General features: G+C 36.0%; 1 protein-coding gene across 2 annotated transcripts in view; it reads right to left on the bottom strand.

The window, feature by feature from the left end:
* The window catches only part of CNBD1 (cyclic nucleotide binding domain containing 1), a 464,842-nt gene that overhangs the window by 172,070 nt on the left and 277,568 nt on the right, over positions 1-15,204 (bottom strand). For both annotated transcript variants that reach the window (XM_078151951.1, XM_020970098.2), the window contains exon 5: positions 5,222-5,359. In XM_078151951.1, the coding sequence (XP_078008077.1) occupies positions 5,222-5,359 (138 nt within the window). The remainder of the gene's footprint in view (positions 1-5,221; positions 5,360-15,204) is intronic.

Here is a 15,204-nt window from a genome sequence, read left to right as displayed (position 1 = left end):
ACCAAAGTAAGATAACATAGTCTGACTCTTTTTGCGCTGCTTGCTCATGATCCTGGCTAACTACTTGAGTTTTTAAACTCTTTGTTAAGGTACGAATCTGCTTCCAATGTGGAGAATGTACTTTCCCAGGTTCAGGGGGTTTGTACAGCTGTTTTCAGAGATACTTGTAGGGACCTGTAAATTTTCAGTTCTTCCAAAGTGGTATGATAAGGGACGAGGTGTTTACTCCTTTCCTGGCCTGAGACTACAGGTACTCCTTTCTGTCCTGTAACTGTGAGGAGGGGTCCCTCTTCACAGCCACTACAAGCTCCACCAAGCCAGCACTCGTCCTCACCCCAGCACCGCCGCCCAGAACTGTGGTCCAGATCCAAACACGGGAAAAGCAAGAGATTCCTGCCTCAGCACTGGCAAAGAGATCCCTGCTATCCCTCTCTGATCAGCTACTGGATTCCCCCTCAGTCTGTGGGCCAGAAGCTCGGGAAGCAGCTACCGCCCCCCCCGGCCATGTTCTTGAGGAATGGAGCTGAGACCACGCCTTCCTTTCTCAGCACCAACAGAAACAGACTTTTCCCACTGACCTTCTAAGTTGTCTTGGCATTGGTGGATTGAGGAGTCTGGAAACCTCCACAGCTGCCCGAGATTCAGTCCTCTGAGGCCTGCTCCAGGTTTGCTGTGGCTTGTGTGCCCCTGCTGTGGCCTGCATGCCCAAGCTGCACTGCGCTCCCAGCCCTGCACGATACATCTTTCTGATCAATCATCCAAGTTGTCTTGGGCTGGAAATTTGTTTCACTCTGTCTTTTTGTGCGTTCTGCTGCTTCAGAATTTGTTTAGAGCCATTTTTATGAGTATTTGGAGGCGTTTGGAGGAGAGCTCAAGCAAGTCACTGCTTTCACTCTGCCACCTTGGCTCCGCCCCCATAACTCTTTATATTCTAGAAATCAACCAACAAGTCTTTATTGAGTGACTGCTATGTATTTAAGATTTTGATCAAAGTATTATAGAAAGATTAGTTTTATTAGGAGTATTCAGACTGGTTTACAGGAAGGAGAGCCCAAAATCAAAGAGGCAATAAATGAGGTGGAAGAGAATGAGGACTTTGACAAGTGTAGTTTCAGTGCAAATGGAGGGGAAGAGTCCCTGATACTCTGCCCCTCACAGTCCTGCACTAGGCATTAGTAATGCTACAATATCAATTTTCTTTTTTTCCCCTCTTTTTAAAAAATTTTTAATTAATTTATTTTGAATTATCAACAATCACTTCCATAAGCTTTTGAGTTTCAAATTTTTTCCCCCTCCCTCCCCATCACCCTCCCCAAAATGGCACATAATCTGATATAGGCTATACATATACATTCTTATTAAACATATTTTTACATTAGTGATGTTGTAGGTAAGAATGAGAACCAATAGGAGGAACCATCAGAAAGAAGAAGCAAAATACAACAGAAGAAAAAAAATACCAAATAGTATGCTTCAGTCTGCATTCAAACTCCATAATTCTTTATTCTTTGTGGATAGCATTTTCCATCATGAGGCCTTTGGAGATGTCTTAGATCCTTCCATATCAATTTTTTTAAAAGATTGCTTTCATGCTATTCCAATACTCAAAAGTTTTAATAGCTCTCAATTTTCTCTAAGACCCTCCCTAATCTGAATACAACCTACCGTATGATCTGCCGTTCCACTATTATTACCTGGATCTTACTCCCTGAACAAAAGCTCTGGATAGACAGTTATTCCTTTGGCAAGTCTCTTGTTAGAAAGTACATTTTGTTGTCATAAAATCAGGACTGTCCTAGGAAACCCATGATTTATTATTGAAAGTTACAAGTCAGCACAATACAGAGGAAAGAGTCAGATGACCCAGGCTCCCATCTCAACTCTTCCACTTACTAGCTATGTGACCAAGAGCAATTCTTTTAAACATTGACACTTGACAAATAGAGCTCTAACTTTGACAATTATAGCCCTAGATATTACAGTTTTGCTCCATTAGGGTCACTTGGTCAAAAAAATAGTCAACTAGCATTTATTAAGTGTCACATATAATGTGTCAGACAATGTGCTAGGAATACAAAGAAAGGCAAAAGACAGACACTACTCTCAAGGATCTCACAGTCTAATAAGGGAGACAACATGCAAATAGTGATGAGCAAACAAGATATGTGAGCAGTAAATTGGACATGATCTTAGAGAAAAGGCACTAAGATTAAAGAGGACCAGGAAAGTCTTCTTGTAGAAAGGTAAGACCTTAGCTGAGATTTGAAGGAAGCCAGGAAAGCTAAGAGGCAGAGATAAAGGAGGGAAGAAGAGATGGAGTGTTGTGCACTAGGAAGATGTCCTTCAAGCATGAGAGTCAGCCAAAGAAAATGGGAGTAGTCAGTAAATGGAGCATCATGTACAAGGAAGAGCAGGGATGCCAGGGAGGACCACAGAGTACATGGTGGATGCAATATATGAGAGGAAAAGAAAGGTAAGAAGAGGCCAGATTATGTAGTATTTAAGGGCATTAAAAGATAGATAGATAGATACACAGATAGATAGATACACATAAGTGTATGTATATATGCCTGTATTTGTGTATATATACATATATGTATATATGTGTATATATATGTATATGTATGTGCGCACTCACACACACATATATAGTTTCAGGAGCAATAGGGAAGCACTGGATTTGATTGAATGGGGGAGGGGAGGAGACAGAATATGACATTATCAGATTTGTGCTTTAGGCAAATCAACTTGACAGCTGAGTAGAGGATGGAGTGGAGTGAGGAGTGAGGCAGTGAGATGAGTAGGCACCTCAGGTTTTATCATGGGGACAGGACCAATTAATAACCCAGAAGTATCTGTTCCGTGATGGAAGGATATAATACTAACAAGAGTAAAGAGAGGAAGAAAGAAGTGATCAAAGGCAGCATGAGTCTTCAGAGTCCATAAGAAATAGGAACATTGCTTTGTGAACAGCTACCACATGGCACAGTGGACAGAGGGAAGGAATGGGAATAAGGATTTATATAGTGCTTACTACATAACATGTATGGTCAAGTGTTTTACAATATCTCATCTGATAATATGTTGGGCCTGGAGTCAGGCAGATCTGGGTTCAAATCTAGCTTCAAATATGTACTAACTGTGAGGCCCTAGGTAAGTCACTTCACCTCTCCCTGCCTCAGTTTCTTTAGGCTGAAGATGGGGATAATACTAGCACCTACCTTGTAGGGTTTGTAAGAATTAAATGAGATACCATTTGTAAAGAGCTTAGCACAATTCTTGTCACATAGTAGGTGCTTAATAAATGCTTGTTTCTTTCCCACCTTCTTAAACCTTGTAATGGAGAGACCATGTGATGAAGTAGAAAGAATAATGAATGTATGTTTAGGAGATGCAGGTTCAAACTATGTCTTCAATAGCTATGGAGCCATGTTTAACTCACTTATAGTTACTGAGCCTACTTTCCCTTCAGTAAAATGGAGGCAACATTTGTACTCTCAGTTCTCTTGGGTCAATATGACGAAGGCACCATATGAAGTTAAATTATTATTATAATTGTCCCAGCAAATGAAAACTCTCATATAAAGTAACAGTAAATATTATTAAAATAATGGAAACACTATCTGGTGAGTTTATTATGGGAGTGGGGGAGGAGGTTTCCAGGGCATTTTACCTTCTAGGAGTCCACTTAAAGTTCACAGCAGGGCACAACAATATACCCCAGAAATAATTTCTTTGTTGTCCAAAGTTCACTTTTCACATTCTGCAAGGCAGTATTAGCAGATGTATTGGGCTACACCCTGTAGGGGCTATATGTACACCAGGGAGTTCATGGGTTAGAGGAGACAGGATCATGATCTATTACTAGGTGTGTGATCGCACCCTTGTGTAACTACAGGCATCATTTTTTTTAAACCTCTGGGAAGTGTTGGGAGTAGCAGGAAAATAAATGGCATAATAGGGTATTGATAGTCATAGCTTGGTTCAAAAGAAACTTTCCACTAATCCTTTGTTTTTCCCCTGATTAGGTTGTTTATCCTTTGATCTTCAAGTTTAGCAAACACCTGAGCCTCTGAAAACATTCAGTCTCCTTTAGATGAATGGGAGGGGAAACCTCTATGTGTTTCTGTTTTTAATTGTTAATGCAGTGAAATAATCTTCAGGACTTTTTGTACTTTGGAAGATATCATTAACACTGTCTCCCTCTGCAGAAACGAATCATAAAACTTCACTGCTTTCATAGCCTGCACAAATCTGAACTCTAATGATTACAATATGAAATCTGAGGAGACCTGAAGTCTCAAATGAACATACTCCTAAGAACCCCACACTACTTATAGTAATGATTCTTCTCCTTGCATACTGCTGCTTCTTGCATAAAGGCATTTAATAAATGTTGACTGAATTTGAATTGGCCAAAAATAAAAGTGAGTCGCATTAGATCTGACTGTACTATGACAAACACAGAGTAGGCCTCCCTAATACATTAAACACAGCCAGGTCATGATAGATAGATAGATAGATAGATAGATAGATAGATAGATAGATAGATAGATAGATAGATAGACAGATAGATATGTATGCATATATAGAAATATATATCTATAACACAATATTTATATACACAGATCTATGTCTACATATACATGTTCATATAAATGTGTATCATATATAAATATTTCCATTTGTATGTTCATATATAGTATATCATAATATATTGCATATTCTGTAACATTTAGTATGTTATAATTTATATTATATAAGATAATATAATATGGTATAATAAGCTATAGTATGCTATATTATATTATATAATATAATTCACTCAAGGTATATTATATTATATGTAATATATTATAATAATATATAAGCATATATAAATAGAAACATATGATATCTGTTTATATGTGTACACATAAAATAATATATATTATATTTAATAATAGAATATAAGATAAAATATATCACAATAGACTGTGTATATTACATAATTAATTCAATGTATATTATATTATATACAAGTATATATGATTAAACAAAAATATATACGTAACTATATGTTTCTATACACAGATACACATATACACATAATAAGCTAATATATGATGTATCACATTGTCTTATGTAATATGACAATATCTAAAATTACATAATTTGTAACATTATTACATTTTCTATATTATATATAACTATTTTACACCAGGGAATATAGCCATTGTACCTCTTTAATCTTGGCATACTCCTTTGCATTGATTTTAAGAAGTTCACAATCCTCTTCCATGATAAGAGAGTACAAGTTTGAACCCAACTTAGGTTCAGGTAACTCTATTAGTGTACCAAAGCCATTCCAGGGACCAAGCTGCAAAGAAAACAAAAACAAATGTGATTTATCATAGCATTTAAAATGATAATAATGCATAGAAGCAGTAGTGGTGACACTGGAGAAGGGGGAGATCTGACAAAGTAACCTTCTGTGCCTGAACTTCAATGCTGCTACTGAAGGCTCAGACTCCACATTGTACCTGAATAGTCTACTTTACACTATTTCAATTCAATTCAATTTCTTAAACATATTAATCACAATAATGGTCAATCTATATTAGTCACTGAGGACACAAAGGTTAAAAATTACATAATCCATTCCCTCAATGAACTTACCATCTAAGAACAGAATGGATGGCTGGATAGATAGATAGATAGATAGATAGATAGATAGATAGATAGATAGATAGATAGATAGATAGATGATAGATAGATGGATAGATATACTCTGCTGTTAGAGAATATGAGGGTGTGTGCATACTTATGTATACACACACACACACACACACACACACACACACACAGACGAAGAGACAGAGATGGAGAGAGGTGGCACAGTGGATAGAGCACTGGTCCTGAAATGAGAAAGACCTGATTTCAAATCCAAATTCAAACATTTACTTTCTGTGTGATCCTGAGCAAGTTACTTAACCTTGGTTACCTTAATTTCTCCATCTATAAAATAAGCTGGAGAAGGAAATGGCAAATCACTCTAATATCTTTGCCAAGAAAACACCAAGTGGGGTCACAAAAAGCTGGGCATAAATGACTGAACAATAGCATACATGCATATATGTGCATTTATGTGTATACACACACACACATATATACAGAGAGAGATGTAGATATATATGTATATGTGTATATATGTCCATATACATATATGTATATATGTAGATGCGTGTGTATGTATATATACACACACGTACAAAATAAGCATCATATAAGGTAGAATGTGATGGTGTAAAGGGAAGATTGGAGCAACCAAAGAAAATTTGAAGAGAAAAAGATCTCTTCCACCTATTGGGAAATCAGGGAAAGCTGAAAGGAAGAGGTTAAAAATTTAAAAAAAAACTTGAAGAAGATTTCAAAAGACAGAAATCAACAGAGAGTGTATTTCAGGTATAGGTGGACAATTTATTTTAGGTGGGAAAATGCAGGATGAAATCAGGAGAAAATAAAAGTTAGGGATATAATTTATTTGGAACAAAACTTACATGAAGGGAAGAAACAAATAGCAGGAAACTTTAAATACAGTCAGAAGGGGGTTTTTTTGTTGTTCTTTTCCTTTTCTTTTGTTAATCTTTGAAGCAATAGTAAACCTTGAAGGTTGTTGTTGAACAAAAAGTGGCATGGTCAGACCAAGTGACCATGTGAGTGGGGAAAAAGAAATGGATATGTGAATATCATTAAGGTAGGACTTATTACACATTAAAATGATTCAGTGAGGAGGTGAGAGGACTTTAAAACGAATCTATGCACACTAATGCATTGTTGGTAGAGCTATAAATTACTAGAACCATTCTGAAAAGCAATATCAATTATGCAAATAAAGTGACTAAAATGTCCATAACCTTTCATCCAGACATTCTTCTATTAAGCATATACACCAAGGATGTCATTAATCAAAAAAAAAAAAAGGTTTCCAAATACATCTAAATATTTATAGCAGCACTTAGGTGCCAGCAGAGAAGTGAAAACAAAGTAGATGTGTACGATTACAGAAGAGACAAAGTGTGGTACATGAATATAATGGGATATAATGTGCTATAAAAGTTATAAATACGAAGACTACAGAGAATCTTCAAAAGATTTGCATGTACTAATGCAAAATAAAGTAAGCAAAGACAAGAAAATAACATACATGACTACAATGATCTAAATGAAAAGAAAAATGACAGAACAATAGAAAACGAATGTTCAAAAATTACAAAGAAAATGTATGAATCCAAAAAAGAAGACCTTTCACAATGCTTTCATAGAGTTGGGAGCCTATGTATGTGAACTATATCATATATTGCCATATTTTTTTTCTTATACTGATTTTTTACTTCCTTTTTTTCCCTTCTTTAAAAATATTTGTCAGTTATGATGGCTCTCTGGGAGAGAAGATATAGGAAGAAATTTAGTCAATGTGAAAAATAAGTAAATAAATACAAATAAAAATATGTTTAAAAAAACAAAATGATGATTATACGATTCAATTAGTCCAATGGAAATGTTGCAAACATAGGAAAATTAAGAAGAGGGATAGTTTTAGGGTGAAAATAACTGATCCAATTTTCCACCCTGTATCATAGATGGTAAGATTTAGGGCAAGCAATAATCTTGCATATCATCTAAGTCCAACTCTTTATTTTATAAATGAATGAACTGAGGTCCAAAGACATGTAATTATTTAATTTCATTCAGGTAGTGAGTAGCAGAGTTAGGAGATTTTCTGTGTTATTTAAGTGGAAAAGTGATGCAGCAAACAGAATGTTGGACCTGAAATCAAGATTACTTAAATTCTTTCCTCAGAGAATTACTGTTTGAGTGTACTTCAGATTTCATAACTTCAAAATGGGAATAATAATCACACCTTCCTCCCAGGGTTATGGTGGGGATCAAATTCGATGATATATACAGAGCTTTATAAAACCCTAAAGCTCTAATATAAATGCGTTTGTTATATTGTTATTACTAGTATTACCAATTATATATTGCTATATATTCGACCTAGTGGTGTAAGCTCCCTGCAGGCAGGAACTATTTTCATCTCTGTCTTTGTGTTCCTGGAGCCCACCTCTAAGCATCTATAATAAATAGTAAGTGCTTAATAAAAGTTTTTTGATTGATTGACTGAAGGTAAGATCATGGATGGACTTGGCAATCATTTCCATGAGGGGATAAAGAAGTCAGTGGAAAAATTTGCCAAAGAAGAAACTATAGAGGGAGAAAGAAGCAGGCTGAAGACAGAGTCTTAAGAGAGTTGGGAGGATGGTGATGAATCAGGAAGGACCAGTCAGTTAGGTAAGAAAAAAACCAACTAAAAGCAGAAACACAAAAGCCAAGGTGGGAAAACGTATCAAACTGGGGCTAGTCAATAGTGTCAGATAACACAGAAAGATAAGAGGAAGGATTCTTGGATTTTTTTAAAGTTCACTAGATTGAAAAAGCAGTCATGTGTGACGTTGGGGAATGTAGTGTCAATAGAGCATTAAGGATGGAATTCAAACTTCAGTAAGTGGAGGAAGCAAATACAGGCTTCTTTCTCGCAGTTTAACAGTGAAATGAAAGAATGACAGAGAAAAGACCTATGTCAGAGGAACGGAAATGTTAAAGCAAACTGTCATTGTTCTGCTTTTGTTGTTGTTGTTGGGTGGCTAGGAATTCCTGAGCATATTTGTAGCCAGAAGAGATTGGAAACAAGAGTTGGAAGAAAAGACCTACAAATTCCCTCCCATCCTTTTCTGGGCCTCGGTATCTTTAAAATGAGATTGAACTAGATGGCTTCTGCAATCCATTCTAGCTATAAGTCTATGATTCCTGATTTTATGCATTCCAATAACATTTGATATATCAGCTACTTTCTTAAATGAAAGTAGAATGATAAATTGACTCTTAAATATGTTATATTAATGTTAAAAAAACAGGTTCTTTACTCGTCAAATACAATCTTATTTGAACTTTTACATCATTCCTATGAAGTTTGTTTACTTTTCCTGGGTCATTTGAAATATCCTGTCAGTTATATGCTTTGAGAAGCACCTGAAAAGGAAGTAACAACCGTGAAAAGCAAGATGGGCTAATTTTTAAAAATACATGCCAGGGTAACTAACCTAATTTATTTTTTAATAGGGTTATTGCACTATTTAACAAAAGAATATTGTAAATGTAGCACATTTTGATTCATTAATACAATTTATCAAGTTTCTCATGATATTCTTATGGAGAAGATAGATAAAATTGAGATTTTATATATATATATATGTATAAATACATATCCATATTAACATACTAATAACAACATCATATTAATTACTAGCATTTATATAATGCTTTAATGTTGTAAAATGCTTTCACAAATATTACTATATGCTGTCCACACAACAACCCTGCGAGGTAGGTACTATTATTGTATCTATTTTAGAGATGAGGAAATTGTGGCTGATTGAGGTTGCCTACAGTTGTATAGCTAGAGAGTGTCTCTGGCAGGATTTGAACTCCAGGTCTTCCAGACTCTAGGTTTAGCACCCTGATAATACATTTTTGGTGTACCTGAAAATGTTTTAAAGAGCACACCCAAATTTCAGTGATCAATGAATGGACTCATGTTAACCTGAAAGGAGGTTCTTAATGAGTGTCCTGAGGCTCCCTTCTTGGCTCTGACTTTGAAAGTTTCATCGCTGATTTGGATGTCATTGAAACTATGTACCATATATTTAAATGATATTAAGCTCAACAAGATAGTTACAGAAGCTGGATAGTAAAACTGGCATTGAAAAAATTCTTATAAGTCTGGAGCAATGGATTAAATATAATAACGTGACATATACTTGGATTTACAAAAAACAACCATACAAGCACAAGATAGGGAAGCTATCAAACAATAAGAATTCATTAAATACCTACTATATTCAGGCATTGTGCTAATCATCAGAGATGCAAAAGACAAAAATAAAATAGTTCCTGCTCCCAAGGAACTTACATTCTATCAAGGTAGAAAATGTACATAAATACAAAATAAATAGATGTTAAATTGGGACAAATGAGTTAGAAGGTACCAGAAGGTGGGGGGGGGAGCATTGTTTTATAGTTTTTAGAAGGTAAAGATGAGGATGATTTCTATTCTGGGTATTTCAGACAACCAATTCCAAAGAATGTAGCTGGGAAATGGAATATTACATGTAAGACATGATGGAGTAAGATTTGCTACGTTAGATATAATATAGTGTTATGCCTAGACATTCCTTGTGTGAAAAAAGACCTACAGGTTTGTGTTGAGTTGCATCATCATCAGGATGACACAAAATATCATGTAAAACACAACAAAGCTGATATAATTGTAGGCTTCTTTAAAAGCAGGTTAGCGTTTGAAAATGGAGATGATAGCGCTGCTGTATAATCTGACAGGGATAGACCATAGTTAGATATCTGTGCTAATTCCTGGGAACCATAGTTTAGGAAGGACATTGACAAGATAAAAAAGCATCATTCCTCTACTGAAAAATCTTGGGTTGCTTCTAATCACCTTGAATATGAAATAGAAGTTCCAAAGCATGCATTAAAAGAAATTTCAGTCTCCAATCTTCCTTCCCCTGCCCATCATATTATTCCACTTCATACCACCTACATTCTAGCCAAAATAATTTATGTTCTTGTTCCCCAGACTCAGAATTGCATCTTCTACCTCCTTGTCTTTGCACTGGCTAAAATGTGCTCCCTCCTTAACTCTTTAGAATCTCTAGATTCATTAAAGGGTTATATTCCACTTCTTGAGTCCTCTAGTCATTGATGCTGTTTTTTCTCTTCATATATCTTGTTGTTAATAGGATGTAAGCTCCCTTCCATAAGAGATTAATGCCAGAGTTTAGGGCAATGCATTGCAGTACACATAGTTGTTGTTTGTCCTTTGTTTTCAAAGAGGACCAATGACATCACAGTGTGATGTTTTGATGTGTGAATTGGATTTAAGTGAGGCAGAGTTGCCTAAGGTCATTAGCCTTATTCTCTCTTTCACAGTCACTGAAGTCTAGTGGCAAAGTGAAAGTTAAGACTACTAGTGATGGCCCAGGATACAGTGAATGATCTTGGCATCTTTGATGTCTGACCAATCTCTAAGCACCCCACAGTCCCTGCTTCACTGCCTTCATGGCAGTTGGAACAAATTGTTCTCATTCACCCCATCTGTCAAGGAAAGACTTCACATGCTTGGAGTAGACGTCCCCCAAACTCACTAATGGGCTCAAGGCCTGCTGATTACGTGTAATCTGGTTTAGCCCATCTGCTGAGACAATTTTACCCAGGTGTGGCCACTGGGCATGCTACAGCTTCTTGGAGTCACAGGTGAGAGCTGGGTGGCAGTTGGACACCAAAGGTGGATGAGCAGCCCTGAAAAGGGCTCAGTGAGCCCTTAAACCAGAGATGCTAGTCCTCTGTGAACACCTCATGCACCCCAGTACACATGGCATGATCTTAATAAACATGTTTGAGTATGTCTTAGATCCTTGAGCATTGCTGAGAAGAGTTAATTCTTCTTTACATCATGGCTAATGTGAAAATATGTTTAATATGTGAATAAGTAGAGCCTATAACAGATTGCATGCTGTGTTGGGGAAGGGGAAGGGGAAGGAGAGGGAGAGGGAGAAAATTTAAAGCTCAAAGTGTTATATAAGTGAGTGTTGAAAACTAAAAATAAATTATAAATAAATAAATGTGTTTGAATTCATGAATGTCCATTGGATAGTGAGCAAGACTGATAAAATAAATTTCAGAAGATTACCCAAAAGAACAGTAAATTTAAGGGAGACAATCACATTTGCAAATATTTCTGTGGTCATGAAAAAGGGTGACTAGACACATTTTCTTTGTTTCAAAAGACAAAAGCAGGAACATCGGGTGGATATCCACTTCTTTCCAGAGAGGTAATGGACTGATAATACATAATGATGTGAACATGGCCAATGTGGGAATTTGTTTCACTGGACTATTGCATGTTTGTAATGAAGGGATTTTTAAATTGTTTGATTGGTTGAGCAGTGAGAGGAAGACATAATTTTAAAAGACATTTTGAAAGATACAAAGACAAATATTATATGAGTGGAATAATGCAAATACCAATGGATTTAGAGTCAGAGAATTGGGTTCAAATTCTGGTTCTGCTACATATAAACTCTGTGACTTGAACAAGTCACTTGAGGTTTAACCCTCAGTTTTTTTCATCTTTAAAATGAGGGAGTAAAAGTCCTCTCCACTCTAAATCTGTGACTCTCTAAATCCCTATATCCCACAGAACTGCAGAACATCAGATTTAGATTGATATATGGAACATTTTCCTTAAAAAATTAGAGCAACAATATGGAAATATGTTTTGCATGACCACATATATATTTGAAATCAAAGTGCTTGCCTTTTCGAGGAGGGGTGAGAGGAGGAGATGGAGGGAGAGAATTCAGAAGTCAAAAATTTTTCAAATGATTGTTAAAAATTACTTACATGTAATTCAGATATATTTAATGAAATAAAAAAATTAAATTACTGTAATGAAGGAGTTTGAGGGAAGTTTTATGGAAACATCATGAATACTGTCATTCACTAATAAAGCAATTTCATTCTTTGTTTGATCTTGAAAAAAATAGATCAACACCAAAGTTGAATGGCCTGCCTTGCCAGGTAGTGAATTTTCCACCAATAGAGAACTTCAAGTAGAAAAAGGAAGATTTCTTGCTGAGGATGTCATGGGGAGGATTGGATTAGATGGCCACTAAGTTACTTTAAACCTTCGAGATTCAATGTCCATGATTTTTCATGTACTTCTCATTACAATTAACAGATGTGTGTCTATGTGGATGCACAGGGGTAGATGAAGATGGAGAGAGAGCAACAGAGAAACAGAAACAGTGCAAAAACATCATGTTGGGGAGGTTTAAGAACATTCTATAAAAAGGAAGGAACTTAAAAAGTTCTTGTGATTATTCTGTGTGCACTCTTCTCACTGCCTTTGGCTTCCAGGCTTCTGTGCTCGAAGCAAATTCAGTAACTAAGATTAGAGCTGCTGTTTTTAAACCAAGAAAAGGCCTTGTTCTCCATAGTTAAGGACATTTTTTTTGAGATAACATTATGCAGATTCAGCTACACAAAGATTCTTTCCCAGAGAGGTTTCATTAATATTCCCCAGGATTTCCATCTTAGCAGCATTTGTAGATATAACATCTGATAACTAACTTCCAAGTGCAGAGGGGAGCACACCAAGAAAGTAGATATAGAATTGACTACAATCCATAAATACAGCCTGCTCACCAAGGATCTGGGCACTGTTAGAAATTTCCTCCAATGAAAATCCTTGGCTTATACAAGTAAGGCTGCACCAAATTCTCCTAACAATGTCAGCTGCTCATAACAGTCTCAGAATTTCTACTTCTAACATTTCACCTTCAGGTTTCCCTAGATACATTCCTAGGATGATAACAAGGAAAGCCACCATAAGAACTAATTTTGCCCTTCCAATTCAATTTACTTTATATATTTACTGATGTCAAACCCCTGTTCCTTTAGCATACCCTCCTCTTCCTCTTTGAGTGATGAAGGGCTATAGTAAACTTTCAGGCATGTAGAATTCCCCAAAGCAGAAGACCACTTTAGCCAAGGTAGCTTTGTGTCACTAAGATCACAAAGACATAGATTATGAGAATGGAACACAAACCAGGACTATACAAAGAATAAACCAAGACAACCCCTTCAATATGCAATGTAATTATATGGAGAAGAAACAGAGGGGTAAGTGTTAGACTCCCATCCTATCAACTATCCAACTTTCAATCTTTTTGACTAAGTTATTCAGAAAGGATATCAAAGCTATGTCTCAATCTGAAATAAAAGACAATATTTGAAAACTTCAGTATGTCTGGGATCTATCTCATCAGTGTAGGTTCTCTATCAGACAGTATGGATTGCAAATAGAGTTGGAATCAGGAAGGCCTGGGTTATAGTTCTGCCTCAGAACTAGCTGCATGACCCTAGGCAAGTAACTTAACTTTTTCAGTTTCCTCAACTGTAAAATGAGGGGATTTGGCTAAATTATCTCCAAGCCCCCTTCCAACTCTAGACCTGTAATCTTCTGATAATAATACTCCTATCAATTACCTCACAGAGCTATGAAGATCAAATAAGATAATGCATGTAAAGAGATTTACAAACCTTAAAGAGTTACATTGAGGTCAGCTACTATGACTATTATCACAATTATTGTTCTCCTATATAATTCTTCTCTTATTTCCCCTAAATGGATTAATTCTTCCTTAAAAGCTGTTTCATCAAACTAAAATGTTTGTTGGTTCAGGGGCCAAAAAATGAAATAAAAGGATTGAACCTTTAGTTGTCTGATCTAATCAAGAATGGAGGATGTTCCCAATAGCTTTTTTCTTTGAATTCTATTTTTAATTTATGGAATAAAACAAGCATTTCCATAACATAGTACAATAAAAAAAAGATGATTGCCTATAAAAGGAAAAATTATCTTACTTGTATGGGGGTAGGCTTTAGGATACAGCTCCTACCATTTCATCCCACCTTTCTTTTCTATCATGCATGGTCTTCTCACATATAATTGGTAATAATAAGATTCAGTCAAATTATACCCGTTATGTATCATGTCAACATGTCCAAAGCTTAACTCAATATCTTTTCCCCCAAAATTCTGTCAGTTAATTACCCCTGCCATGGGTCTTTCTTTTCTAGTTTGGATCATGGAATTTCATAATTTTGAGATCATGGAGTTCCATGATTTGCAGCCATATGGCTTCACAGGAGAATGGCTTGGGAGCATTGGATTTATAGCAGTAAGTAACCTCATGGATCATATAATCTAAGGCAGGAATAGTTGAGTTAAGAAGTCAGCAAACATTTATTAAATGCCTATTCTGTGCCAACCACTGTGCCACTGTGCTAAGCAATAGAGATAAAAAAAAAAAGGCAAAAAGAAAAAGTCCCCACTCTTGAGCTCACAGTATAATGGGGAAGTTAATGTGCAAATTACTACATAAAAATAAGATACCTACAGCATAAATTGAAGGTGATCTCAGAGGAAAAGGTGCTAAGGTTAAAAAGCAGCAGGAAGGCCTCTTGTAGAACGTAAAAGTCCCAGGAAGGGGAGATGAGGAGAGAGAGAGGGAGGTTCAGGCA

Source organism: Phascolarctos cinereus, unplaced genomic scaffold, assembly GCF_003287225.1.
Source record: "Phascolarctos cinereus isolate Bilbo 61053 unplaced genomic scaffold, phaCin_HiC Scaffold_4;HRSCAF=312, whole genome shotgun sequence".
Lineage (NCBI taxonomy): Eukaryota > Metazoa > Chordata > Mammalia > Diprotodontia > Phascolarctidae > Phascolarctos > Phascolarctos cinereus.
The sequence above is the reverse complement of the archived record's forward strand: the minus strand, read 5'-3'. Positions and strand labels throughout refer to the sequence as shown.